Raw genomic sequence first — 27,909 nt, 5'->3', positions numbered from 1 at the left:
CGCAAATAAAAATAAAAGGGAGCCGTTGTTGAAGGGTGGCTAACTGGAGATTGATTTGGGCTGTATAAAGTTACATTTGGTGTTCTGTGCCTGACCTCTCCACCTTGCTGGCTCTCAGATTATAAGACAAAAGGGGGCCGATATTCTGACTTACCGTATTTTTTGTTCCATGAGACGCACCTGACCATAAGACGCACCTAGTTTTTAGAGGAGGAAAACAAGGGGGGAAAAATTCTGAACGAAACTGGGTGTATGATTTTTGTGGTTCATGCTGTGGCCACAGACATCTGATTTGAGGGTGAGTTTGGGGTAGCCCAATGCAAAAATCCTGAGGATCCATGTGGATCCATGCTTTGTAACCACGTTTTTGTGCCATTGCGGCCCCACAAAACAGTGGATGCATGATTTTTTGGTGCAGGCTATAGCCATGGACATGCTATGTGATCGGATGGTGAATTTGGGGTGACCCAATGCAAAAATCCTGAGGATCCATGGGCTTTTACATTCCCCCTCCCAGGCAGCCTCCTTTATCGATAGTGTCCCTTATCTCCCTCCCGATCACTTGCCGATCAGCTGCTCAGCAGCTTTGTTTCAACACCCCCTTCCCTCTTTCTACAAAAAAAAAAGCACAATCTGCTTTTTGCCCCTGGGCAATTCAGCTCCAGGGACGACACATTTGCTCCATAAGGTGCACAGACATTTCCCCTTACTTTTTAGGAGGAAAAAAGTGTGTCTTATGGAGCAAAAAATACGGTAACCAAGTAGGATCTGGCAAATGAATGGGGGGAGGAGAATCTCCAAATGCTTATCTTTCCCTTTTCTACCCTTAGTTGAGATTTTATGTCCAAGTTAAGCCCTTGATTTTACTGTGTAGTAATAACGCAACATAAAAATTGTTATTACTCATTATAGAAGAGATCAAACGTAAATGATATATATACACATATACACACACCTCAGAGAAAAGGGGAAAAGCTTTCTAATTATTTCTCAGATGGAATATGCATAAGCATTTTGTATGAAAACACTCAGCATGCTCCTATTTTCCAAATCTGCAGCATTAGCCATAATGGCTTCGTTCAGCATTTGTACTAAAGCTCTGATCCATGTATGTTTGGCATAAGACCTCCACATTTTTTTTGAAGGAACATTTAGGCATTTGGGCGATAAGCAAAGAAAAACGCTAATGAGCATTCTTTTTCTGAAAACGTCATTTGCTCCAGTGATGAAGCGAAGTCTTCACCCTTGGAAAAAACAAGAAGTTGGTAATAAGACTATCTTTGCACAGCAGGGCTGTGTATATTGCCTGCTAAAGATAAATAAATTCTGCCATTGGAATTCTGTGCCAAGAAAAAATAAAATTTTGTGACCTGTATGAATGATGCAATTTGAGGATATTGGCATAGTTTCCATCCCGTTTTCCGCGATTCAGTGTCACCCGGATTTTGGTGGCAACACTGTGTCCTGGGTCTCTGACTCAGGGCCGCCTTTACCTGGGGGGTGCAAGGGTGCGGTGCACCTGGGCGCCGAATTTGGGGGGGGGGCGCCAAATGTATACCTACTGTATACCAGTCCCTCTTGATTGGTGGCAGTGAAAACACCCTTCCCCCCATCTCTGTCCCTCTGTTACTCCGTAGCCTCAAATATTCCTGCGGAGCCAGGAAACAAAAGCAGTTATTCCCGCTGCGTCGTTACAGGTGAGTGATTTTCCTCCCCAAAAAAGGTCAACAACTTTGAGTTCGCCCCCCTAAAAAATCTGGGAGCGGCTAAACTAAATTTGGGGGCGCTGGGCGGATCTTTGCATATGCTAAAGACAGCCCTTCTCTGACTCCAGCTCCGTTGACATCATCTCCTGCTCAACATCTCCTGCTGGCTGGACCAAGTCTCCTCCCTACCTGAATGAGGCTCAGCAGGAGGGGTGATGAGGAAAGCCGGCAGATCTGCTTTCCCCTCTCTGACATCTAGAGTCACAAGGGGAGAACCTCCCTGGGTACCAGTCTTACAGCCTTCCCTCTGCATCTTCTCCCCTCCTCTTCCTTCTGAATGGCTGCCAAGACATTTCAGTTTCCGACAGAACTGAGAGGCCCAGGGCAATGGGTTCACATAGCTCCGTATGGCCTACTCTCACTAGCAGTAGCACTCCAAAGCTTCAGGTAGGAGCCCTATCTGGAGAAGCCGGGGACTGAACCTGGGACCTTCTGCATGCAAACTAGATGCGCTGTCACTGAGCTACATCCATTCCCACCTTGAAAGACCTACATTGGCTCCCAGTACATTTCTGAGCACAATTCAAAGTGTTGGTGCTGACCTTTAAAGCCCTAAATGGCCTCAGTCCAGTATATCTGAAGGAGCGTCTCCACCCCCGTCATTCTGCCCGGACACAGGTCCAGCGCCGCAGGCCTTCTGGCGGTTCCCCCACTGCGAGAAGCCAAGTTACAGGGAACCAGGCAGAGGGCCTTCTCGGTAGTGGCGCCCGCCCTGTGGAACGCCCTCCCACCAGATGTCAAAGAGAACAACAACTACCAGACTTTTAGAAGACACCTGAAGGCAGCCCTGTTTAGGGAAACTTTTAATGTTTGATGCATTACAGTATTTTAATATTTTGTTGGAAACTGCCCAGAGTTGGCATATGCAAATTTTATGCAGATCTCTGCCTTCCTCTTTTTGGTGAAAAATGTCCGAGCCCTACAAGGGGCAAAATATTTCCGTATTACCGGGGGTTGGACTCGATGACCCTCGTGGTCCCTTCTAATTCTATTCTATTCTATTCTATTCTATTCTATTCTATTCTATTCTATTCTATTCTATTCTAATTTCCCTTTTTTGGCGCTGCCCTACAGTTTTCCTCACTGTGGTAAAATGCATTGTATTCCTGGCTGTGGTCTAAAGCACTGAGCCTCTTGGGCTTGCCGATTGGAACATCAGCAGTTCGAATCCCCGCAACTGAGTGAGCTCCTGTTGCTCTGTCCCAGCTCCTGCCAACCTAGAAGTTTGAAAGCATACTAGTGCAAGTAGATAAATAGGTACCGCTCCAGCGGGAAGGTAAACAGCATTTCCGTGCACTGCTCTAATTTCCGTCACGGTGTTCTGTCATGCCAGAAGCAGTTTAGTCCTGCTGGCCACATGACCCGGAAAGTTGTCGGTGGACAAACGCTGGCTCCCTTGGCCTGAAAGCAAGATGAGCACCACAACCCCATAGTCGCCTTTGACTGGACTCAACTGTCATGGGGTCCTTTACCTTACCTATGTTAGGATTTTTATCTCACCATGCTGCTCAGCAAGTAGCACTATATTGTTTATATCATGTGAGTGTCTGAGAGCGTGAGACAGGAAGTCTCAGTACTGTTGGAGTACTGCTGGAGAAGTTATTTTCACTTCTGTGTGAGCTGTTGTTCTGTACTGCTGCTGAGAGAGCACAGGCATGCTGATGGATTCTTTGTATATAGACTGTAAATAAAGTAGTTTTAGAACTACGATTGTCTCTTTCTTCTGCAATGAGATGCCAGAAGACGAGCGGGCTCCTCTCAGGAGGGAGGGGTCGCTTATCACCGGTCTCTCTGGACTGAGGAAGATTTATAGCCAGAGGGTGACCACCGGAGAGACCGCCCAGTGTCTTAGGAAGGTGGTGGCCTTCCCAGACATTTTTCCAACAACTTATTCCTCTTGAAATCACAGCAGTTGCTCCTAAATGTACATCTTTTCATATAAACTAGCATTTCCACATGTTATGCTGATCAATATGCCTTATCTTTTGCCTTTCCCCCCTGTTTGCTGGTACATTTCTAAGTGGCCGTCCTTCCTGGGACGAGGGTGTATCCACTTTGCTTGCCCTGTGCCCAGAAAGCATGTGGATGAACTCTGAGTTCCCAGCACTGCAGTGCAATCACATCATGTACCCAACCGCTCCATCTTCTTTGCAGCAGGCCGGCCACCCTTTCCTGGGGAGAGGACATCACACCAGCGCCTCCGATCCTGGCGCAAAGGGTGTAAAACTCCCTCCTCCGCTCGCTAGCAGGCGGCCCTTAATTCTCTCCTGTTCCAGCAGTTCTGTATCTCTATAATCCCCCTTCTGCGGTTCTCAGGGTCCCTTAGGGACTTTGGTTGATCCTGCCAATTGCCTGGTATTGTCAGCTAATTGGAGTGGAAGTGCAAAAAATGGAAAGGCATATTATTAAGCTGCCAAGTCTCCTCGCTTGGCAGAGAGCAAGGGAAGGCTTCTGGTAATTGTACCAGAAGTTATAATTGCTCTGCGTTCTCTGCCTCGAGCTTTTCTCACAAAGCAAGTCCAGTATCCTTCATCTGGAGACATCCGATACTGGATTTCTCCGATACTCTCTGACGGAATGCCGCACTTGAAGTGAATCCAATTGTGGACTCTTGCACTGTGAAAGAGGATGAAACCACCTCTCTCTCTCTCTCTCTCTCTCTCTCTCTCTCTCTCTCTCTCTGTGCGTGCCATTGAATGCTGAAGTGGATAACACAGGCTAAGTACTTTGTCAATATGTCATTCCCAGCAAAACTGGCAGCTAATTTCCCCCCTTGCTTTCGTGCGCTGCATTGTCTCCATTCCCTGGAGTGAAGATGCCACTGTCACATGCCAATCATGGCCGGCGGCCAGAGCAGGCTCAGCGATGCGGAAAAAGCTGGTGCCAACCAACGGCAGCTTGTCCTTGCAAGAGGTGCGACAGAAAGGCAGCTTTGCCCAGGAGGGATGAATTTGGTGACTGCAAATGGCCGCGGAATAGCGCGAGAATAGCTGCATTGGACCAAGCGTGCATCTAGCAGCCGTGCATCCTGTCACTCCACAGCGGCCAATCAGGTGCTTCCAGGAAACACACAAGCTGGGCACTAAGGCGACAGCTGGCAAGGGACTGCCAGGAGTGTGCACTGAGGGAAGGGGGTCAGAATCTGGCTCGGGAGAGGGGTCCAGTGATTTGTGGGGACCTGTACTAGCCAAGAGGCAAGAGTCAGGAGATGCTTCAGTGCTGGAGGGTGGAGCACAAGAGGGGTTGGAAGTAGAGGAAGAAAAGGCGGGTCAGGCAACTGAAAGGGCTGGGTGCTTCCCTCCCTGGACCACTGTCTCCCAGAACCAGGAGAGGATTGAAAAGGGAGGAGCAGAGGAAGTTTCCACATGGTGTAGTCCCTGGTTGCATGTGTGCATTACATCGAGGGAAGGTACCTAAGCTGGTGGAGGGGGAGTAGTCTCCAGTTGCTTCGACTGCACCACAGAGCTGCCTAGATGCTAGATTGTCATTGTCAACTTACAGATTTGAAAATAAGGGACCAGCAGCCTCGAAAATAAGGGATCAGCAGCCAAAATAAGGGATTTTCCAAGCACAGGTATGTTCAACTTCTGAGCCCCTCCGAGCCAAAGGCAGAAAGCCCAGCCAGCAGCCAAACAAAGTCTCAAACGGTGGTTCCCACAGCAGAAACCCGGCAAAGGGGATGCAGTAAGGAAAACCACTGTCACCTCTCTGCTGGGAAGCGCTGAGCAAATGCAAGTCCCCAGGCAATGCGGCCAATTTGATCGGCACAAGGCATGCAAGCTCCACCCCCCAGTCGTTCTTAGACTCCTTATTGGGTGAGCAAAGCAGCCAAGCAACACAGTTGGAGCCTCCCTCCTCCCTGGCCAGCAGGGAGGGAGGGAGAGGAGCTGCTTCCTTTGAAACCCGGGAAATTTAAGGGACATCATCAATAAGGAACAGCAGCGGGACACAGCGCTGGGATAAGGGAGTTTCCCACCAAATAAGGGATGGTTGACAGCTATGTCATGCATAGGTGTCAGGGATTGTCTCTGCCCCCATTGTTCAGCCTGGACACTGAGGTCCAGTGCCTAGGGTCTTCTGGCATTTCCCTCACTGTGAGAAGTGAGTTTACAGGGAATCAGGCAGAGGGCCTTCTTGGTAGTGGCACCCGCCCTGTGGTACGCCCTCCCATCAGATGTCATGGAAGTAAACAACTATCTGAATTTTAGAAGACATCTGAAGGCAGCTTTGTTTGGGGAAGTTTTTAATTGTTGAAGTTTTATTCTGTTTTTAGTGTTCTGTTGGGAGCCGCCTAGAGTGGCTGGGGAAACCCAGCCAGTTGTGTGGGGTATAAATAATAAAATTATTATTATTACTGAAGAGGAGGAGGAATGGTGGAGGTCTCCCCCGTCTTTCTCCTGTAGCTGCCAGAGAGGAGGAAGGCAGTCTCAAATTACAATAGGGCTTGGAGGAAGATAGCAGCTCAGGGACAGACAAACAGCTGAGTTATGCTGTGTTAGGAGAAGGAGGAGGGGAGACAGAGCGGCTAGCTGACACGTCACTGGATAGCATACCTGACCCCCCTTCTCCCCAAATGCGGTGTTCGTTAAGGGTGCTAGAACAAAGAGCACAGAGACAATTGTCCACGGACAGACGCCGTAGAAGCAGGCGCTATTGCTAGAGAGGGAAAGGGAGGGAGCTCAGTGAGAGCAACTCCATTATGGAGGAATTCTTTGTCTTTTGTTGCGATGACTGAATAAATAATAAGTAAGAGCTTTCTTGTTCCCTCCCTCCCACTTGGTGCCATTGTGTGTGTGGGGGGGGGCGGAGAGGATTCCTCAAGTCTGACAAGTCCAACTCTATGATTCTATGATTCTATGATTCTAAGAGCTGTATCACTTCAGAAGTTTTAGCCCTAGGGCTTTTTGTGCCATTTGGCCTAGCCATTTGCCACGGAACAGCTGGTGGTTATATTATTGTTGGCAGTTGATTGCATCATAAGGATTGCAACATTATTTATTTATTTAAATAATTTCATGGAAAAAGAGTGTTGGAAGGGAAGATGAGAATCAACCCTCTGCAATGCAGGAAACTTTCACTCAGCATGGGGCTAGAACGCATGACCATGAGATTAAGAACCTCCTGTTCTACCAACTGTGCTACCCTGTTGCTTAACTGCAGTCGTTTCTAGGCAGTGTGCAGGAGGCCCGATGCAAAGTTAATTGATAATGTTTTCATTGAGTGTTCTGTTTTATGATGTGGAAGAGATCTCATAATTCTTTTCCTGACTATGATTTTTATGGTGCACAGGTGACCCAATACAATATTCACTGATATTGTATGTATTGCAGGATCCATCCCCGTATGGAACAGCTGCATATTCCTGCATTGCAGAGGGTGGACTGGATCAGGCATGTCCAACTCCCAAGAGACTGTGATCTACTCCCACTATAAAAAAGCTTGCAGTGATCTACCCATTGGATTGACCAAAACTTGTTGAGCTTTTTTGGGGGAGCCAAAGTTGAGGGGTTTTTTTGGGTGTGCAATCATACAAATGACCAGGGACGCCCCGTGATTGACTGGTGGATCATGATCAAACTGTTGGACATGCCTGGACTAGATGATCCTCTGGGTCCCATCCAACTCTACGATTCCTAACCCTTCCCCACGCATCACAGTGACCACTATGAAAGAGGTCATTGATGTGAAGGAACCAGAGCTAAGAGTGGTTTGTCCAATGGACCTGATTTGTTTACCATGAAATATTACACACATATAAGTATCACAGTACTGCTGCTTCCCTGGGCGGCTTGCATAAAAGATTCAAACGCTGTTTCAATATAGTAAAAGCAGAAATGGCGGTGTAACATTTGGCACAAAATGACCTACTCTGGAGAGAGAAAAAAGGTAGCTGACCTCTTGTTAGGAACGGTTCGCATGTTCCTGGATTATGCTGAACCACAAGAGTGGAAAATTGCTGTGTGGATGTGCTGATTCTCTATTTCTGGCACCTGCTTTAGCTACTCTCCCTTGATCTGCTTCCAAATGACTAAAAAGCCAAACGTTTTAGTTGGCTGAACTTAATAATGTATGGCAAAGGGAGACTTTGTCAAATGCCGGAGGGTAAAGAACGCTGCTTCTAGATGCAACATGGAGTACATGGAGGTATTTGTGTCCCTGTTGATGGCATGTGTAGGATGAAGAGTACATTGACTTGGTTGGGGGGAGCTATTTTGTGAGTTCTTGCGTTGGTAGACTCTGAATTCTACATATGCCAATAGCCTGAACATCTTTGTTGTTGAAGCAATGAAAATCTACAAAGTGTTTTGTTGTTGTTGTTGTTTAGGTGTTTAGTCGTGTCCGACTCTTTGTGACCCCATGGACCAGAGCACGCCAGGCACTCCTGTCTTCCACTGCCTCCTGCAGTTTGGTCAAACTCATGCTGGTAGCTTCGAGAACACTGTCCAACCATCTCGTCCTCTGTCGTCCCCTTCTCCTTGCGCCCTCCATCTTTCCCAACATCAGGGGCTTTTCCAGGGAGTCTTCTCTTCTCATGAGGTGGCCAAAGTATTGGAGCCTCAGCTTCAGGATCTGTCCATCCAGTGAGCACTCAGGGCTGATTTCCTTCAGAATGGAGAAGTTGGATCTTCTTGCAGTCCATGGGACTCTCAAGAGTCTCCTCCAGCACCATAATTCAAAAGCATCAATTCTTTGGCGATCAGCCATCTTTATGGTCCAGCTCTCACTTCCATACATCACTACTGGGAAAACCATAGCTTTAACTGTATGGACCTTTGTTGGCAAGGTGATGTCTCTGCTTCTTAAGATGCTGTCTAAGTGCTATATGAAGATTAAAAACAAGACACAGTCACCTACGTGTGAACATGTTCACCATAAGCATGATCGTCTATGTGCTGGAAACTGGAAATCTGTAAAAGCCACAAGGGATATCTGCTATGGAGGAAGAACATAGCAAGCTACCTGTCAGGAGTCCAGGTTCCCAGCTTGATAACACAGTAAGCGTAGGTAATTAAAAAGGAGGACTTATTGCAAAAACAAACAGATAGCTCCAGATGGCTCTAACACAGCCGCCAGCGCTGCTGCTGCTGCTGCTCTGGTGAGTGCTGGGTGGGCCGCTCCCTCTCCTGCCAATTCCATCTGGCCTAGGGGGCGGGGCCTGCACTCACCACTACAGTTTAGAGGCCTGAGCAGCTACCTGCAGCAAGTGACAAAATGGTTTTAAATGTTTTAACTGCTTTTAATTTGCTGCACCTTAAATGGTGGTGGTTGTTTTTTATAATGTTTTATAATTTTATAATTTTATTTCTGCTTGCCGTTGGTTAAGTATTTAGTTAGGGTGGGGAATAGTTTAATTTTAGCACTATTGTTTTTTGCTGTGCTTCTATTTTTATTATTCTGTTAAGTTATTATATAGTTTGTATTTTGCCTTTTAAGGGGAAGGGTCAGGGCTGCCTGGGAGTGGGCCTCGGTCAATAGAATGGCTGGGGCAGGTTCCACAGGAGGGAATGTATTGGGACACCCAATCTCAGTGATCACGGGCCGGAGGAGGAGTTACGCTAAGACCAGACCATGTCATTGCCGAGGAGGCAGGTTTAGTCGTTGTTTGAGGACTATCCCTGCCTCCAGGTCTGGTCCTGACCAGAAGGATACTGGAATCAGCAAGGGAAACCCACATGACCTGAAAGTGTTGCTGTGCAATGCCAGGTCAATGATGAATAAAACCACTGCCATCCATGACCTGATTGTGGATGGAGGATTTGACCTGGCATGTGTGACAGAGACCTGGTTGGATGAGGCAGATGGGCCTGTCCTTGCTGCTGCTTGCCCACCAGGTTTCTCTTACGCACAGCAACCCAGGTCATGTGGGCGGGGAGGGGGGGTTGCAGTGATTTTTAGGAAGTCATTAGTCTGCACCAGGCGTCCTATTGGGAAGACCCAGTTCTCTGAGTGCATGTTCTGGAAGTTGGGCAATAGGGGCAGTACAGGATTCCTATTGGTGTACCGACCTCCCCGCTGCACCAAGGATTCCCTGCCCGAGCTGCTTCAGGTCGTGGCAGATATGCTCCTGGAGACACCTAGCTTGGTTGTCCTGGGGGATTTTAATATCCATGCCAACGCGACCTTACAAGGGGCCGCTTGGGACTTCATGGAAAGCATGGCCTCCATGGGGCTGTCCCTGAATAGGTTTGGCCCAACTCATAGCCGCGGACATGCCTTAGACTTGGTGTTTACCTCTACGGATGTTGGTGATCTGACATTAACTAAAAGCGAAACAAAAGAAGTGCCATGGTCAGATCACTTCCTGGTGCAACTGGACTTCTCTGCGACCCTTCCCCTCTGCAGGGAGGGGGGACCGATTCGGATGGTCTGCCCCCGCCACTTAATGGATCCAATTGGCTTCCAGAGAGTGGTAGGGGATGTTTTATCCCAAGCTGACGGCCTTTCAGCTGATTCCCTGGTGGCCCGCTGGAATGCAGAGTTAACCAGGGCTATTGACTGTCTGGCTCTGAAGTGCCCTCTCCGATTGCATGGAGCCCGAACAGCCCCGTGGTTTTCCCCGGAGCTGAGGGTGATGAAACAATCATTGAGACGGCTATAGCGCCGGTGGTGGAAAACTCATTCTGAATCAGACCGGACACAGGCTAGAGCTCAACGTCGAGCCTACCAAGTGGCAATGGCGACGGCGAAGAGGGCCTTCTTCACCGCCTCCATTGCATCTGCAGAAAACAGCAGCAGGAGACTTTTTCAGGTGGTTCGCAATCTATCGGAACCACCTGCACCACCGGGGCCTGGTAGGGACCCCAAGATCTCCTGCAATGCTTTTGCAAAGTTCTTTGCAGATAAAGTCGCTCAGATTCCGAAGGAGGTAGACTCCACTGTGGGAGCAGGGCCAGGGTGGGAGAGTGCTAGAGTTCTGTCTAGTCCTGTTACATGGGATCAATTCAAATCTGTTACCTCCAAGGATGTGGACAGGCTGCTTGGACAAGTGAAACCGACCACCTGTCTCCTTGATCCTTGCCCATTCTGGCTGATAAAAGCGAGCCGGGAAGGGCTGGGCGATGGGCTCTGCGGGGTGGTGAATGCTTCCCTCTGTGAGGGGGCCTTCCCAGACCCACTGAAAGAGGCGGTCATTAAATCGCTTCTTAAAAAATATCTTTAGACCCAGCCAATTTGGCCAACTATCACCCAGTCTCAAATTTACCATTCTTGGGCAAGGTGATTGAGTGGGTGGTTGCCAAACAACTCCAAGCACGCCTTTTGCGGACCATTTGGATCCCTTCCAATCAGGATTCAGGCCTCACCATGGAACTGCCTTGGTCGCGCTGGTTGATGAGAGCTGTTTCCTAGTTTTGCTGGATCTCTCAGCGGCCTTTGACACAATCGACCATAACATCCTTCTGGACCGCCTAGAGGGGCTGGGAGCTGGGGGCACTGTTATACGTGGTTCCTCTCCTTTCTTCCTGGGCCGTGTCCAGAAAGTGGTGGTGGGGGATGAGTGTTCAGACCCCTGGGCTCTCACTTGTGGGGTGCCTCAGGGTTCCGTCCTCTCCCCCATGCTTTTTAATATCTATATGAAGCCGCTGGGAGAGATCATCAGGGGGTTTGGGCTGGGTGTTCATCAGTATGCAGATAACACCCAGCTCTACCTCTCCTTTAAATCAGAACCAGTGAAGGCAGTGAAGGTCCTGCGTGAGTGCCTGGAGGCTGTTGGAGGATGGATGGCGGCTAACAGATTGAGGTTGAATCCTGACAAGACAGAAGTACTGTTTTTGGGGGACAGGGGGCAGGTGGGTGTGGGGTATTCCCTGGTCTTGAATGGGGTAACTGTGCCCCTGAAGGACCAGGTGCGCAGCCTGGGAGTCATTTTGGACTCACAGCTGTCCATGGAGGCACAGGTTAATTCTGTGTCCAGGGCAGCTGTCTACCAGCTCCACCTGGTATGCAGGCTAAGACCCTACCTGCCCGCGGATTGTCTTGCCAGAGTGGTGCATGCTCTAGTTATCTCCCGCTTGGACTACTGCAACGCGCTCTACATGGGGCTACCTTTGAAGGTGACCCGGAAACTGCAATTAATCCAGAATGCGGCAGCTAGACTGGTGACTGGGAGTGGCCGCCGGGACCACATAACACCGGTTCTGAGAGATCTGCATTGGCTCCCAGTACGTTTCCGAGCACAATTCAAAGTGTTGGTGCTGACCTTTAAAGCCCTAAACGGCCTCGGTCCTGTATACCTGAAGGAGCGTCTCCACCCCCATCGTTCAGCCCGGACACTGAGATCCAGCGCCGAGGGCCTTCTGGCGGTTCCCTCATTTGGAGAAGCAAGGTTACAGGGAACCAGGCAGAGGGCCTTATCGGTAGTGGTGCCTGCCCTGTGGAACGCCCTCCCAGCAGATGTCAAAGCAATAAACAACTATTTTACTTTTAAAAGACAACTGAAGGCAGCCCTCTTTAGGGAAGTTTTTAATGTTTGATGCTGTACTGTTTTTAATATTCAGTTGGAAGCCGCCCATAGTGGCTGGGGAAACCCAGCCAGATGGGCGGGGTATAAATTATTATGATTATTATGATTATGATTATGATTATTGCATTATCACTCAAGATGACCCTTCTGAACACTTCTTCCGGTGCTTACAGAATATATTGAACCGTCGCCCCTTACGTCGCTTGTTCTGCTTCCTATCTAGCAGCCCTCCCATTTGCCGACTCTTCGGACTTATTGGATCAGCTCCAGCCTCTTCCTGTTCTGACAGACTGTCTCTGTGTCTGTTTGTGCCTGTTTGAGCTTCCTGAGAGCTTTGGCTGTATTCCAGCCTGCTCTCAGTTGTTCCCTTGGCAATCGGCATTCCAGTGTCTGAAGGAGTCACTACTGACTGCTGTGTTCTTTGCTCAGCCTGCGTCAAATCTAAGACTCTGTGTTCTGCAGCAGGCTGTAAAGTTCCACTAGGAGCTGGCTCATTCCTGACACTACCATTGCATCTTTCCAGCTTAGTGGTGTTTGCATTGACTGGCAGTAGATCTCTAGGGTTCAGATGATGGTCTCTCCCAGTGTTCATAATACAAATTCATGGAGGAAAGGGCTATTGGTGACTGCCAGCTATGCTCTGCCTCCACTGCTGTATGCTCATATGTTCTTATTTGGAAATGCCAAAGATTGAACCTTGAACCCTTGGCATCTTCTAGGCAGATGCTCTTCTGCCGAGCAACGGCCCTGGTCCCCATTGATGGTGGTAATCAGAAGCAGTCCTCCAAGTTAATGCACAATAGTGATTTGCGACGATGACTTCCACCGCTTTCCCTTTATGACGGTGGTGACCCAAAATGGACAGACACAGGGGTCACACCTGCCTTGTGCAAATCATTCAGCTGTACCCACAGATGCTGACCAACAAATCAGGAATGAACTCCCCCCCGCCATTTGCGTCAACTATTGACCAGTGCCTCTCCTCCCACCTCCACTATGCCGTGAAAGAGATACCATCAAACAGATGCCCAGCGTTCATATTCCAGCATATCCCAGGAGCTGGCCTCTAGTTACATTTTAGGCACTGCGTGAATGCTTTCATACAGCCCCATGAAACATAGGATAAGTTGGAAGAGAAAGCAGCTGTTGCATGCATCAGATGTCCACCTTGGTTAGTCATGTGGAGGCCACCACAACAATCTAGGCCAATCCCTTCTCTACTAAGGTGTCTAGATTTGCAGTTGGGACTGGGAGTTAGTAACCATCTAGCTTGAGGATCATTGCAACAGATACATCCAACATAGGGACACCTTGACTGGCATAGGGACACCTTGACTGTCAGTCGTGGCTCATCAGCAACTTTCCAGATGTTGTTAGACACCCATCAGCTTCAGCCAACATGGCAAATGGTCGGAGTCAATGGGAGTTAGAGCTGAGTGATATCTGGTTTTCAACATTACGATATATCACCAGCTAAACACCGCAAATATCACGATGTTTGAAATAAGGATGGAGGGAGCTATGTAGAGGCATTGGCTGGTTTCACGGTTTTCTCTGCATCACATTTTTTACTGGTGCTTGCTCTTGTGATTTGCTGCCCCCTGCAAGAGACAGGGGAGAGAGTTAACAGGGGCTGCAGGAATCGAGAGAAGCATTGGCTGGCTTCATGGTTTTCCCTATATTGTGATTTTTGCATAGCACATGCACAAACATCATGATTTGCAAGTTATCGTCAGGGCAAAAAATCAGTACCACAACATGGACTTCAAACTGGTTTTGGACAATACAGTATGTCGATATATCGCCCAGCCCTAGTGGGAGTTGCTTTCCAATTAAGAAAGCCTTCTCTGTATTTATTTAAGAGTTACTGCATCAAACCTAGTGGGGCTTACTCTTGAGTAGGATTGGGAATTCGAAGCTGAGGTACCCATGGTGAAAACTGAAGCAAGCCATGCTTTGTTTCCAATGAGTTACTCTAGAAAACTCTGCCCGTCGCCAGCTTTGACTTCACCCACTTCTGCCATGCGGCCCCTAATAGATTATGCCTCATGGTATGTGGCCCTGAGCAGAAAGAAGGTTCTCTACCCCTGACTTAAGGATGAACTATTTTGTGTTAAGTAATCATATTACTTACTTAGGGGTCCACCTAGTCTTGCGTGGTCTGCAAGTATCCTAGCATTGTCTCCAGACACAAGACACTTCAGTTCTTCTGGTCTTTGAAGTAAAGATGCATATGGATAGAGATATTTGCTAATGCTATCAACATGCTAACCCACAGCCTCTTCCCCTGACTCTCATAGATTGTGTGTCAGACCCTGACAGAAATTGGGGCAGCATCAGGATTTGCAACAGGGCTTAATGTAAGCAAGTTGGCTCTAGAGACCACTACACATTCCTGAGCCAATGGGAGGGCAAATGGCTCAGCAAGTCATATGCTTGACTTTGCTGACGTTGCTATGGCAACCCAGGGCACCTGGTACCCTTACCATGTGACGTTAACATATATGAGAGAGTGCTGGAGGGAAAATAGTTAAATAGGTTGCACAGACAGGACCCGGGGGGGTGGAGTCAGTGGGTCTATAAAACCAGTTCTGGAGGAGTTCGTTGGGAGTTGTTGGTGCGTAGTTGGTTGGATTTCATGAGTTGGCTGGTTGGGAAGGGCAGTTGGTAATAGAGAGACAGTTAGGGCAGTGGGTTCTTGAGTGTGGGGAAGGTAGAAGAGATAGAGAGAGGAAAATAAGACTAAGAAAGTGAAGAGCAACAACGTTTGGAATGCTGTAAATGTTTTGTTTGTGTCTGAAATAAAATGCACTCTTATTTATTAATTGAGAAGCTGACTGAGAGTGAAGTAATTTTACCAGGGAGGACCTGGTTGGTGGCAGCGGATTAGTGGTGTACGGGTCAATAGTCCGTGAGACGACCGGGGGCTCCGTATGAACGCCACATACCCCAGAATGTTCAGATACGGTGTGTGCGCTAACTCAAGACATGGACCATGTCTTGAGATAGTGCACACACAACCCTGACTTGGCCCATCTAGACAAGCTTTCGCAAACACTGGTGTTGGGAGGACACCTCTGAAGTTCTGCCCCACCACTGCTACTGGTGCCCTAACAGAACCTGGGCGCTGGAGGCCCAAGATTCCCATCCGCTACAAAAAGCAGTCACCTTCTTTACAGACAGTGCAATCGCCCCTCTGCAGCAGGCTGCAAGAGTCTTCGTAACAACTTCTGAAATCTCCTTGCGCCTTTCTTCAGCTCTCTTGTTGCTTGTGTTGACATCCTGCCCACCCCTTTACTGCTGGGATGAGCAAGGACAGGAACGCAATGAGCATAGCTGTCAAGTGTCCCTTATTTGAAGGGACAGTCCCTTATTCCAGCGCCATGTCCCGCTGCTGTCCCTTATTGATGCATGTCCCTTAAATGATGTCCCTTAAATTTCAAAGGAAGCAGCTCCTCTCTCCCCCTCCCTGCCGGCCAGGGAGGAGGGAGGCTCCAACTGTGTTGCTTGGCTGTGTTGCTCACCCAATAAGAAGTCTAAGAACGACTGGGGGTGGAGCTTGCATGCCTTGTGTGTGGCTAGTTAATGCAAGCTGAGGGGTTTTTTGAATGCTGGACGCCATTTTGTTGCATGTGCTGCTGCAAACTTTGCAGTGCAAAGCCAGGCCGGGGAGCCATCTTGAGGCTGCATAGGCCTTGTGGTGCATGTGATTCAGATTCTATTCAGTTGAACCTCTGGTTACAAAGTTGGTTGGACAGTGTTCTCAAAGCTACCAGCATGAGTTTGACCAGACTGCAGGAGGACAGGAAGACTGGAGTGCCTGGAACAGTTGAGGCTGCAGGTCTCTTATTTTGGCTGCTGGTCCCATATTTTCAAGGCTGCTGGTCGCTTATTTTCAAATCTGTAAGTTGACAGCTATGGCAATGAGCAGCCAGGTAAGGCCATTAATCCTGGCGCAAAACCAGAGCATCATTCTTCCAAAGGGGGCAGATATGTGTGCTCCAGGTATCTTTGGAAAAAGCCTCGTGTCTGACACGGAACAGCTTTATCCCACCACCACCCCTCCTTTTTTTTTTTAAGGCACAGGAATGGATTAAATACAGCGTGAGAGTTAGGCAGAGCTTGACACCCATATAACTTGGCCTCAATTGATTCTGCAGCTGTATAGTAAATCAGCCCCAGGAAGACAGTTTCCTCAGGGTACCCCTGTTACTGCTCCTGCCGCTGCACGTTGGGTCAGTTATGTTATCAGAGCAAAAATGACGGCCCCTCTCCCGTATCATTTATTTCCTGAGCTCCAGGGCTGTAAATTTGCACCGATCTGTGGCAGTACTTAGCTTTAATATTCTCATCAGCTTTATTAGAGAGGACTCGGTTTCATGTACTGTTTCACTGAGAAGGAATGAAGTCTCCGATCTTATAGCTGCATATCAGTGTGACTGAAAGGGTGATGTTTAACACAGGGAAACATCTCCCTCTGGAAGTGAGGTTGTAAATCTCAGAGTTCTGGGTTCGAGCACCATGTTGGGCAAAAGATTCCTGCATTGCAGGGGGTTGGACTAGATCATAGAATCATAGAATCATAGAATCATAGAATCATAGAATCATAGAATCATAGAATCATAGAATCATAGAGTTGGAAGAGACCACAAGGGCCATCGAGTCCAACCCCCTGCCAAGCAGGAAACACCATCAGAGCACTCCTGACATATGGTTGTCAAGCCTCTGCTTAAAGACCTCCAAAGTAGGAGACTCCACCACACTCCTTGGCAGCAAATTCCACTGTCGAACAGCTCTTACTGTCAGGAAGTTCTTCCTAATGTTTAGGTGGAATCTTCTTTCTTGTAGTTTGGCTCCATTGCTCCGTGTCCGCTTCTCTGGAGCAGCAGAAAACAACCTTTCTCCCTCCTCTATGTGACATCCTTTTATATATTTGAACATGGCTATCATATCACCCCTTAACCTCCTCTTCTCCAGGCTAAACATGCCCAGCTCCCTTAGCCGTTCCTCATAAGGCATCGTTTCCAGGCCTTTGACCATTTGGGTTGCCCTCCTCTGGACACGTTCCAGTTTGTCAGTGTCCTTCTTGAACTGTGGTGCCCAGAACTGGACACAGTACTCCAGGTGAGGTCTGACCAGAGCAGAATACAGTGGCACTATTACTTCCCTTGATCTAGATGCTATACTCCTATTGATGCAGCCCAGAATTGCATTGGCTTTTTTAGCTGCCGCGTCACACTGTTGGCTCATGTCAAGTTTGTGGTCAACCAAGACTCCTAGATGACATTTGTGGTCCCTTCCAGCTCTACAAGGCTACGCTATGAAGTGGACACTGCATTGGAGGAAACTGATGGGGCAGTAGCAAAAATGACTGAGCACTGAGCTTGATATATTCGCCTTCCATGAAGCTAACTACATGCAAATCCATATAACTGATTCCCAGGTTGCTTCCAAGCGACCTGTTTACTGAGCATTCATTCTGATTTGTTTTCTGGAGCGTTAGACAATTTTGCACCAAGCAAATGTTATCTGACGTGTTTTTACAGGGTGGTGGAAGAAAGCAGGGTTGTTGTGCAAAAGCTCCAAATTATCTTCTCTTCCGTATTGTGAATTTGCTGGCTTGTGGCTGAATCCCACCTGAAAATCGCAAATGTGCGCAAGTGCCCCCAGTGTCACTTTTATTTATTTATTTAAATGCAGCTTTGAAAGAGGTTGCTTATTTCTTATTAATAATTAATAAATTAATTAATTTGTATGATAATTTGGTCTTTTTATTTTAGTTTTTTTATTTTAATTGGATTAGGATTTGATATGGCATGTTACCGTATTTTTCGCTCTATAAGATGCACCAGACCGCAAGACGCACCTAGTTTTTGGAGGAGGAAAACAAGAAAAAAAATATTCTGAATCTCAGAAGCCAGAACAGCAAGAGCTGCGCAGTGAAAGCAGCGATCCCTCTTGCTGTTCTGGCTTCTGGGATAGCTGCGCAGCCTGCATTCGCTCCATAAGACGCACACACATTCCCCCTTACTTTTTAGGAGGGAAAAAGTGAGTCTTATAGAGCAAAAAATACGGTAATTGGATGTTTTTAATTGGAAAATTAATTAAAAAAAATTAACAAAAAAAATGAAAGAGGGTTGCTTAGAGCAGAGAAATGACGTGTGCGCGCGTGGATTTCCCTTCTTGAAACTGCTTTTCATTTTTAAAAAGCTCATCGGGGCTGAGTTTGCATGAAACTTCTAGTTAGCTCAAGTAGAACATGGAAAGATGACACAGAAATGTCAGAGCATACCATTGGTTCACACTCGGATCGCTCAGTGTGTTGGTTGCTGGTTGGATACCTGCAGTCTAACGTTAGAGCTCAGACTGGGGGGTCTTTGTTGGCAGACATGATCTGAACTGTCTGGGTGTGTAGGACTTTAGTTAGAGCAGATGCTGGAAAATGCCCACCCCCTTTTTAATTGGGCTTAAGACAAAGCCACTTCTGACATCAGGAAGAGGTGGTGTTGCTGTGGGCTTACGCCCCCAACACTCATGCAAAGGCTGGCTTTCAGGGGAATCCTCGAGCCGCGTCAGCCCAAGAGCCAGCCAATCGGCTGGCTCCGGGTGTGTGGCCTGGGTCATTTAAGGCCGGCGCGGCCCCGGGATCTCCCCTTTTCGACCACACAGCTGATTTCCACTTGGCTTTTGGTTTTTTGCCTACCTCGTAGCAAATCGTCACAACGTCTTTGGTTTCGGCGGTTAGGCATTGGTAGGGGTATTATTATGTAGATGTGTTGGGGGGGGGAGGAGCGCCATCACCTCCCCCAGATATTGAAGGGTAGTCCAGTAAAGGATCCCGGGGGGCGTTGCCTCGTCTGAAACCTATGGAGGCCAGGGCCTAAAGCACGCCTCCGAGCGGTGACCCTGGGGGAGTTCCTAGTTGATGTGCATCGCAGGGCTCCCCCTGCTGGTGTTAACCCTTTCCGGTTTTCATGCTAACAGGCTGAAGCCGGATAGTCTGATAGGACCAATGCCTAAGCCAATACCGCTCTTACCTGTAACCAATCAAGTTATGGCCAATTTTTGCCCATTAACCTAAACTAATGGTGTCCTGTGTCTTTATTCCAACTGGGGGCGGGGCGGGAATCGCCACGCAACAATTTCGAGAGGGTAGTTGGAAATGCACACACAAAAATGGAGTCACTTTTCGGGTATATCGAGTGCAAAGAGAAAAGGGAAAAAAATGCTGTTTTTTTCCTCTTGGCTTCTTAATTTTCCCAAGCCGCTCCTACAAAAAATCATTTTACCAAAGACTACATTTCCATGCTCCTCCAGCTCAGGAACTTTCCTCTCTACTTACATACATTCCCTGCCTCCTCTCCAACCAGAGGACTCTAGAACTTTTCCGCTTCTCCCCATACAGAGAAGCTGTTTGACACCCCAGGTAATTTTCCTAGCACATTAATTTTAATATGAATGGAGCGTCAAAAGCTCCTTTGGAGGCTGTTAAATTCCCAGCCCGAGTTTATGGAAGCCGTCGCTGGATGGAAGAGAAGCTCTAATCAGATTGTAGCTACCGGGTCTTAGGTGGATCAATTATTTTGCAGCTGGAATTGATTGCTTTTCATCGCAGGCCCAAGCCTTTTGATTACATGTTTTGGAAGTACGGAATGAATAGCTTTGGACTTGTTACAGCCATGGGTACTAATCGGCGTGTAGCAGATAGGCTTGGCTTGCCAAGTTTGCCTCTGCAATTTTTAAGGGCCCTTTCCCTTTTTAATTTGTTTGAACTCTTTGCTGCCCCGTAATTGTGTGCAGTGTTCATGCTTTTTAATGCAATTTTAATTCCGAGCTTATGACTTGTTTGCAGAACAACACCGCTTGGAAGCCAGACTCCTGCCGGGAGTGCAGTTGCCATGGCGACATTGTCCTGTGCAAAGGCGTCGTTTGCAAAAACCCTCACTGCGACTTTGGGAAGGTAAGGCGACGGAATGACGTCCGCGTGGAGAAATGGAGTGGTCGTGGCAAGTTCAGTCTCTGGCATCTCCTTATAGGGCTGGGAAGGATTTCTGCCTGTAACCCTGGAGTGCTGCTGCCAGTCAGTGCAGACAGCACTGAACTCTATGGACCAGTCGTTTAACTCCATCTAAGGCGGTGTGGGTTAAACCACAGAGCCTAGGACTTGCCGATCAGAAGGTCGGCGGTTCGAATCCCCGTGACGGGGTAAGCTCCTGTTGCTCGGTCCCTGCTCCTGCCAACCTAGCATTTTGAAAGCACGTCAGAGTGCAAGTAGATAAATAGGTACTGCTCCAGCGGGAAGGTAAACGGCGTTTCCGTGTGCTGCTCTGGTTCGCCAGAAGTGGCTTAGTCATGCTGGCCACATGACCAGCTGTACGCCGGTTCCCTCGGCCAGTAAAGCGAGATGAGCACCACAACCCCAGAGTCGGCCACAACTGGACCTAATGGTCAGGGGTCCCTTTACCTTTACCTTAAGGCATATTCCTATTGTCTCTTCTTTATTTGAAAGTGTGGCTCAGTCAGTAGAGCACGAGACTCTTAATCTTAGGGTTGTGGGTTTGAGTCCCACATTGGGCAAAAGGTTCCTGCGTTTCAAGGGATTGGACTAGATAATCCTTGTGGTCCCTTCCAATTCTACAATTCTATGCTTTTAGTTTATTACAGGTGCTACCAGTGTGGCAGGTGCCCAGTAGTACCTCCTATGGCACCCACATCATCATCATCATCATCAACAACAACAACTTATTATTTATACCCCGCCCATCTGGCTGGGTTTCACCAGCCACTCTGGGCAGCTCCCAACAGAATATTAAAAACACTATAAAAGATCAAACATCAAAAACTTCCCTAAACAGGATTGCCTTCAGATGTCATCTAACAGTCCGATAGTTGTTTATTTCCTTGACATCTGATGGGAGGGGGTTCCACAGGGTGGGCGCCACCACCAAGAAGGCCCTCTGCCTGGTTCCCTGTAACCTCATTTCTCACAGTGAGGGAAGTGCCAGAAGGCCCTTGGAACTGGACCTCAGTGTCCAGGCTGAATGATGAAGGTGGAGATGCTCCTTCAGGTATACTGGGCTGAGGCTGTTTAGGGCTTTAAAGTTCAGCACCAACACTTTGAATTGTGCTTGGAAATGTACTGGGAGCCAGTGTAGGTCTTTCAGGACCTGTTTTATGTGGTCTCTACAATGCACAAGAGACTTACTTCCTCTCCCTGCTCAGTTCCTATTTGCATTCTTTTGTTAGATTGAACACAGCTCCCCACAAAATAATAATAATAATAATAATAATAATAATAATAATAATAATAATAATAATAATAATAATAATAATACCCTTATGGATGCTAGGATTAGAAACACTCGATTGGGAGCCTCCCAGAGTGGCTGGGGAAACTCAGTCAGATGGGCGGGGTATAAATAAAAAAATATTATTATTATTATTATTATTGTTATTATTATTATTGCACCTTTCCATTCTGAACAGAGGAAGCCTATATTGTTGAGATTGTGTGTTGGAATGCCAGGAATGGGCTTTTCTAGACAGATGGATTTGTGACACTTGCTGAATGGCTTTTTCCCGTTCAGGGGGACGTGCTACAAACACCTGCCAACGCTTGCTGCCCTGAGTGCGTTCCGCAAACGGAGGGATTTTGTGAGCATGGAGGACGGGTCCATGAGGTGAGCATTTCTTGTGTATCCCTTTCAACTTGCAGTTGGCTTTTCTTCTTGGAAATAACTCTTGTCTCGTTCCCTCTTGGGACCTTGCCTTGCTGCTTCAGATAGACATTCAGAGAACTTCATGTGGGAAACACAATCTGAGTGAGATCTAGCTGCTTGTCTGGTATGCCGGGCTGAGAGAAGTCTGTTTGCTTGATGGCTGGGCTTTCTTAATATCCACAAAGCGTTGCATTGATCCGCTCGGCCAATTCTTTGGCTGCCTTAGATTTTTCTCCAGTTCTTCCATTCGGGGAACTAGGTCAGAGCAGTCTTAGGCGGCTTCACACATGGTCTAACCAAAGTTATTGCTGCAAATTAACTTTTGGGCAGATACCCAAAGATGAGAAGAGGAATGGGGAAAAAAATAATAATAACTGGCGCACTCTCGCTGCCAACTGGGTCAATTTCACAAGCTTGGCATTTTCGCTGCGAGAATATGAGTATGTTCGTTTCCAGGAGCTGGCTTATTGCATAAGTATAGAGGAAGAACCATTAATCATTTCATTTGTTTGCTCATTGTAGTATCTCCCATTTGTTGAAAATTTGGGGCTCGCAAGGAGTAGCGTAGGACTGCCAGCAGACACCTCTCCAGAAAGCAGCCATTGCTCCAACTAGTAGGCCTGTCAACGAGTCTTCACCATGCTAGCAGAAAATAGAACCCCATAGCTGTCAACCATCCCTTATTTGGCGGGAAACTCCCTTATCCCAGCACTGTGTCCCGCTGCTGTCCCTTATTGATGATGTCCCTTAAATTTCCCGGGTTTCAAAGGAAGCAGCTCCTCTCCCTCCCTCCCTGCTGGCCAGGGAGGAGGGAGGCTCCAACTGTGTTGCTTAGCTGCAGTGCTCACCCAATAAGGAGTCTTAAGAACGACTGGGGGGTAGAGCTTGCATGCCTTGTGCCGATCAAATCGGCCGTGTTGCCTGGGGACTCACCTTTGCTCAGCGCTTCCCAGAGGAGAGGTGATGGTGGTTTTCCTTGCTGCATCCCCTTTGCTGGGTTGCTGCGCTGTGGGAACCACCGCTTGAGGCTTCGTTTGGCTGCTGGCTGGGCTTTCTGCCTTTGGCTCGGAGGGGCTCAGAAGTTGAACATACCTGTGCTTGGAAAATCCCTTATTTTGGCTGCTGATCCCTTATTTTCGAGGCTGCTGGTCCCTTATTTTCAAATCTGTCAATTGACAACTATGGAATCCTCATGTGCAGAGGCAGTGTATCTCCCAAGTTTTATTTGCTAGGGATAAACAGGGACCAGTCACCACTCTAGATTAGACTATTATTAGAGTGTTGTTTTTCTAGTATTTCCTGTCTTTCCATTAGAAAAAAAAGAATCAACAGGTTGGACTTTTCAGAGAGAATGGATGCAACACAGCAATGGGGAACATGTCTCCCTCCAGTGCGTTGCTGGGAATCCACCCCGCACCAGCCCCAGCCAGAATGGCCAGTGGTCTGGGAAGATGGGAGTTTGGGACCCCCAGAGGTTATTAGATCACAGCTTCCCCATCCACGGTCCAAGAGGGCAGGTGGCTGTGAAAACTAAATGGATCTGGCTGCCAGCCATTGCCCAGAATACTGGGCATGGATGGACCTCTCGTGTGACTCAGAAAGCACAGTTTTTATGGGCTGAATCCCACAACGGCTGCAGTTCAGATGGCTCGGTCGGTTGAGCATGAGACTCTCAATCTCAGAGACGTTGGTTCAAGCCCCCTATTGGGCAAACGATTCCTGCGTTGCAGAGGGTTGGACTAGATCCCCCTTGTGATCCTTTCCAAGTCTATGATTCAATGAAAGTCATTGTGTGGGCAGAACGACTTCTGTAAACAAAATATTCCTATCCCACAGCAGCTGCCCTGCACCCACCAATCTGTTCTGGAGCACATCAGTTTTTTGGGAGTATGATGGCGGGCACATCGTGGGAAGGAGAGAATGGGAATTCCCATTGCATGAGCAGAAGCTGTTCTGCTCAGACAGCAATTTCTCCGGCTACAGCTCTACGCTTTTGGTCTCTGCTTATATAACTTTTCCTCTGCTTGCTTCGCCGACAGAGAAAGTTGAGATCTAAAGGGTCTCTCAGGGGTGTTCTTTGCCAGCTGGCTAAACGGGGGCATAAAATGGAGAAACATGGCAGAATATAAAGATTTAAATGTCCTCCTTAGTTTTAAAGCAAGGCAATAATGGTTCCAGTTATAATGTATGTTCGAGAGTATTATTGCAGCAAATGCAAACATTAAAATATATGAGCCTGGCTTTATTTTCAACCCAGGGCTAGGAGGAAGGGCGATGATGTTATGAGTTCCGGTCGAGCCTACCATACAGATCTGGCCATACTTTTAGTAGGGAGTTTAGTAACTGCTGGCTTAGTGGTTAGGAAAATGTCCCTTATCAGAACCAGTGGCCGGGGAATAGCAGAAACATCCCAGAATCAGGGTATTCCTAAATTTGCATCTACGGTGGTACCTTGGGTTAAGTACTTAATTCATTCTGGAGGTCCGTTCTTAACCTGAAACTGTTCTTAACCTGAGGTACCACTTTAGCTAATGGGGCCTCCTGCTGCTGCCGCGCCGCAGGAGCACGATTTCTGTTCTCATCCTGAAGCAAAGTTCTTAACCTGAAGCACTATTTCTGGATTAGTGGAGACTGTAACCTGAAGCGTATGTAACCCGAGGTACCACTGTATACATTTAATACATTAGAACATGTACACTTTATGCAAAGCAGTGTCCCCTTCTATGGTAGAGTCTCAGTGACTATCCGACTCAGGGGTTTGAAACCCATCTGAGCAGGGTGGGAGGTAGATGATATATCTTTCCCCCTACCAACTAAGAATGATGTAAGACTGACAGACGGAGACCGAGCGAGGTAGGAGCTGCACGCTCAGAATTTTTTTTAAAAAATTATTTATTGCATTTTTTGCACACAAAGCAAACCAACAGACATATACAATACCATCACCATAAAACAGAACAGAAAAGAACAGAAAAAAATTAGAAAGTAAAGAAAGAATGAATACATCAAAATCAATTTATCCATTAATCATATTCTCTTAACCTTTGGACTTCCTCACATCACCCTTTCCTGCGTTCTCGGTCATGTAGTTACAAGCAGCAAATTATTACCTTATTTCAAATCTTATTTTGTAGTTTTCAAATATTATATCCCCAATTTCCAATGTTTTTATCATATACTAAACTGGTTAACTTAAGCATAATATTACCTCAGATTCCACCATTTTCTTAAACATCACTTAGTCATACATCTTACAGCTAAGTTACTGATGCCATGTTGTTTTTTATCGTGCATTCTCTTAGCATTCATATAGCTTATGGTGTTTTTGTAAATAGTCTTTAAATTTCTTCCAGTCCTCTTCCACCGTCTCTTCTCCCAGATCTCGAATTCTGCCAGTCATCTCAGCCAGTTCCATATAATCTATCAGTTGCGTCTGCCATTCTTCCAGAGTGGGTAAATCCTGTGTCTTCCAGTGCTTTGCGATGAGTATTCTTGCTGCTGTTGTTGCATACATAAAGAAAGTTCTGTCCTTCTTTGGCACCATTTGGCCGACAATGCCCAAAAGGAAGGCCTCTGGTTTCTTAGGGAAGGTATATTTAAATACCTTTTTTAGTTCATTATAGATCATTTCCCAGAAGGCCTTAACCCTTGGGCACGTCCACCAAAGGTGAAAGAATGTTCCTTCAGTTTCCTTACATTTCCAACACTTATTGTCTGGCAAATGATATATTTTTGCAAGCTTGACTGGGGTCATGTACCACCTGTAAATCATTTTCATAATATTTTCTTTCAAGGCATTGCATGCCGTGAATCTCACTCCGGTGGTCCATAACTTTTCCCAGTCAGTGAACATAATATTATACCCAATGTCCTGTGCTCATTTTATCATAGCTGATTTGACCGTTTCATCTTGAGTACTCCATTTCAACAGCAAGTTGTACATTTTTGAAAGTACCTTAGTCTTAGGTTCTAACAGTTCAGTTTCTAGTTTCGATTTTTCCACCTGGAAACCTATTTTTTTATCCAAATTAAAAACCTCTCTGATCTGTGCGTAATGTAGCCAATCTCTCACTTTATCTTTTAATTTCTCAAAACTCTGCAATCTCCAAATATCTCCTTCTTTTTCTATTATTTCCCAATATTTCGGCCATATGGCCTCCATATTGAGTCTTTTCTGAGCCTTGGCTTCCATCGGTGACAACCACCTTGGGGTCTTGTTCTCTAATAAGTCCTTGTATTTTATCCAGACATTAAACACTGCTTTTCTGACAATATGGTTCTTGAAATGCTTATGAATTTTTACCTTGTCGTACCACAAATATGCATGCCAACCAAAAGCGTTATTAAACCCTTCCAGATCCAGGACATCAGTGTTCTCAAGAAGAAGCCAATCTTTCAACCAGCAGAAAGCTGCAGATTCATAATATAACCTCAAATCTGGCAGGGCAAACCCCCCTCTCTCTTTGGCATCAGTTAGTATTTTAAATTTAATTCGGGGCTTTTTGCCCTGCCAGACAAACTTAGAAATATCTCTCTGCCACTTTCTAAAACATTCCACCCTGTCCACAATCTGTAGGGTCTGAAACAAAAACAGCATTTTTGGCAATACATTCATTTTTATTGCACGCTCAGAATTGCCTCTCTCTGGAAATCTGAGGTGGGGCAGTGGGGTTTCCTGCTTGTAGGAGCCAAGCTGTGCACCTCTATTGCAAATATTACAGAGACACCTTCAATCTCTTTTTTCCAAAAAAGGAAACCTAAGTCTGGGTGCCTGAGGTTTTAATAGCGCCACTGGTGTCCCTAACCCAGGGTACTACAGTACTATTTCTGGGTTAGCGGAGTCTGTAACCTGAAGCGTCTGTAACCTGAAGCATCTGTAACCCGAGGTACCACCGTATGTTCGGAGTAGAAGATGCCATGGTGGCTTGGATGAATTTAAAACAGGACGAGGCAAATTCGTGGAGGGTGAAACCCTCAGCACCTACTAGCCATAATTGTCAGCTGTATAGTACCTCTGCTTTTTTGGGGGGGGCAATGTGCCTCTGAATACCAATTGCTGGGAATCACAGGTGGGGAGAGTTTTCTGCATCATGTCCTGTTTCCCATATGCTTCTGGTTAGCACCTAGGAGAAAAGGATGCTGACCCGAATGGACTATTGGTCTTTGATCTAGCAGGGCTCGCCTTATAGTCAAATGATCTGGTTTCCTTGGCATCCCATTTATGATGGGATTAGGAGACGGGAAAATATAGTCCAGCAAAGTCCCACAGCTTCTTCTGTTGCCAACAATTGACAGTTACCTGTTTTCCCCACTCTGTTTCCCCCTGTAGCATGGTACGGAATGGGCTGGCTCCAGATGTACGACCTGCGCTTGTGCCAGTGGGGAAACCACCTGCACCCCCAAGGCTTGCCCTGCCCTGTCCTGCGAGGGAGTGGGCCCCCCCAAGCAAGGAGAGTGCTGCCCACGGTGTGCCGGCAGCGGAGGTGAGTGAGTAAAAGGGTGGTGAAGGGATTCGCCCTGGATTTGCCTGTCTTGAAAACGTAAGCAGACTTGCCGCCGTCGCCGCGGCTTAGCCAAATGTAATCTAAGCTTGTCCATTAAGCTGTTGCTTATTGCAGGATTTATACAGCCACTTTTAAATAGGGGAGGAAAATCTGGCGCTCCAGCTATCCATCCATTTGATTGCTAAACCAAATTTTATTTTATTTTATTTTATTTTATTTTATTTTATTTTATTTTATTTTATTTTATTTTATTTTATTTTATTTTATTTTATTATACTGCCCTTCATCAAGGGATCAGAAGGTGGTTTACAATATAAGAACACAAAAATATCTAACATATTAACAAACAAACACCCCCCCATTTTAATAGGCCAAAGATTCATTATTATTTAAGTGCTGATAGAGAGGGACGCGGGTGGTGCTGTGGGTAAAACCTCAGCGCCTAGGACTTGCCGATC

The 27,909-nt window shown here is 47.1% G+C and overlaps 1 protein-coding gene across 2 annotated transcripts in view; it reads left to right on the top strand.

The window, feature by feature from the left end:
• Positions 1 to 27,909, top strand: part of FRAS1 (Fraser extracellular matrix complex subunit 1) — a 390,698-nt gene that overhangs the window by 131,004 nt on the left and 231,785 nt on the right. For both annotated transcript variants that reach the window (XM_081206862.1, XM_081206861.1), the window contains exons 3-5: positions 20,081 to 20,188; positions 21,816 to 21,908; positions 27,277 to 27,430. In XM_081206862.1, coding sequence (XP_081062988.1) covers positions 20,081 to 20,188; positions 21,816 to 21,908; positions 27,277 to 27,430 — 355 coding nt within the window. The remainder of the gene's footprint in view (positions 1 to 20,080; positions 20,189 to 21,815; positions 21,909 to 27,276; positions 27,431 to 27,909) is intronic.

Source organism: Podarcis bocagei, assembly GCF_964188305.1.
Source record: "Podarcis bocagei genome assembly, chromosome: 9".
Taxonomy (NCBI): Eukaryota; Metazoa; Chordata; class Lepidosauria; order Squamata; family Lacertidae; genus Podarcis; species Podarcis bocagei.
The sequence above is the reverse complement of the archived record's forward strand: the minus strand, read 5'-3'. Positions and strand labels throughout refer to the sequence as shown.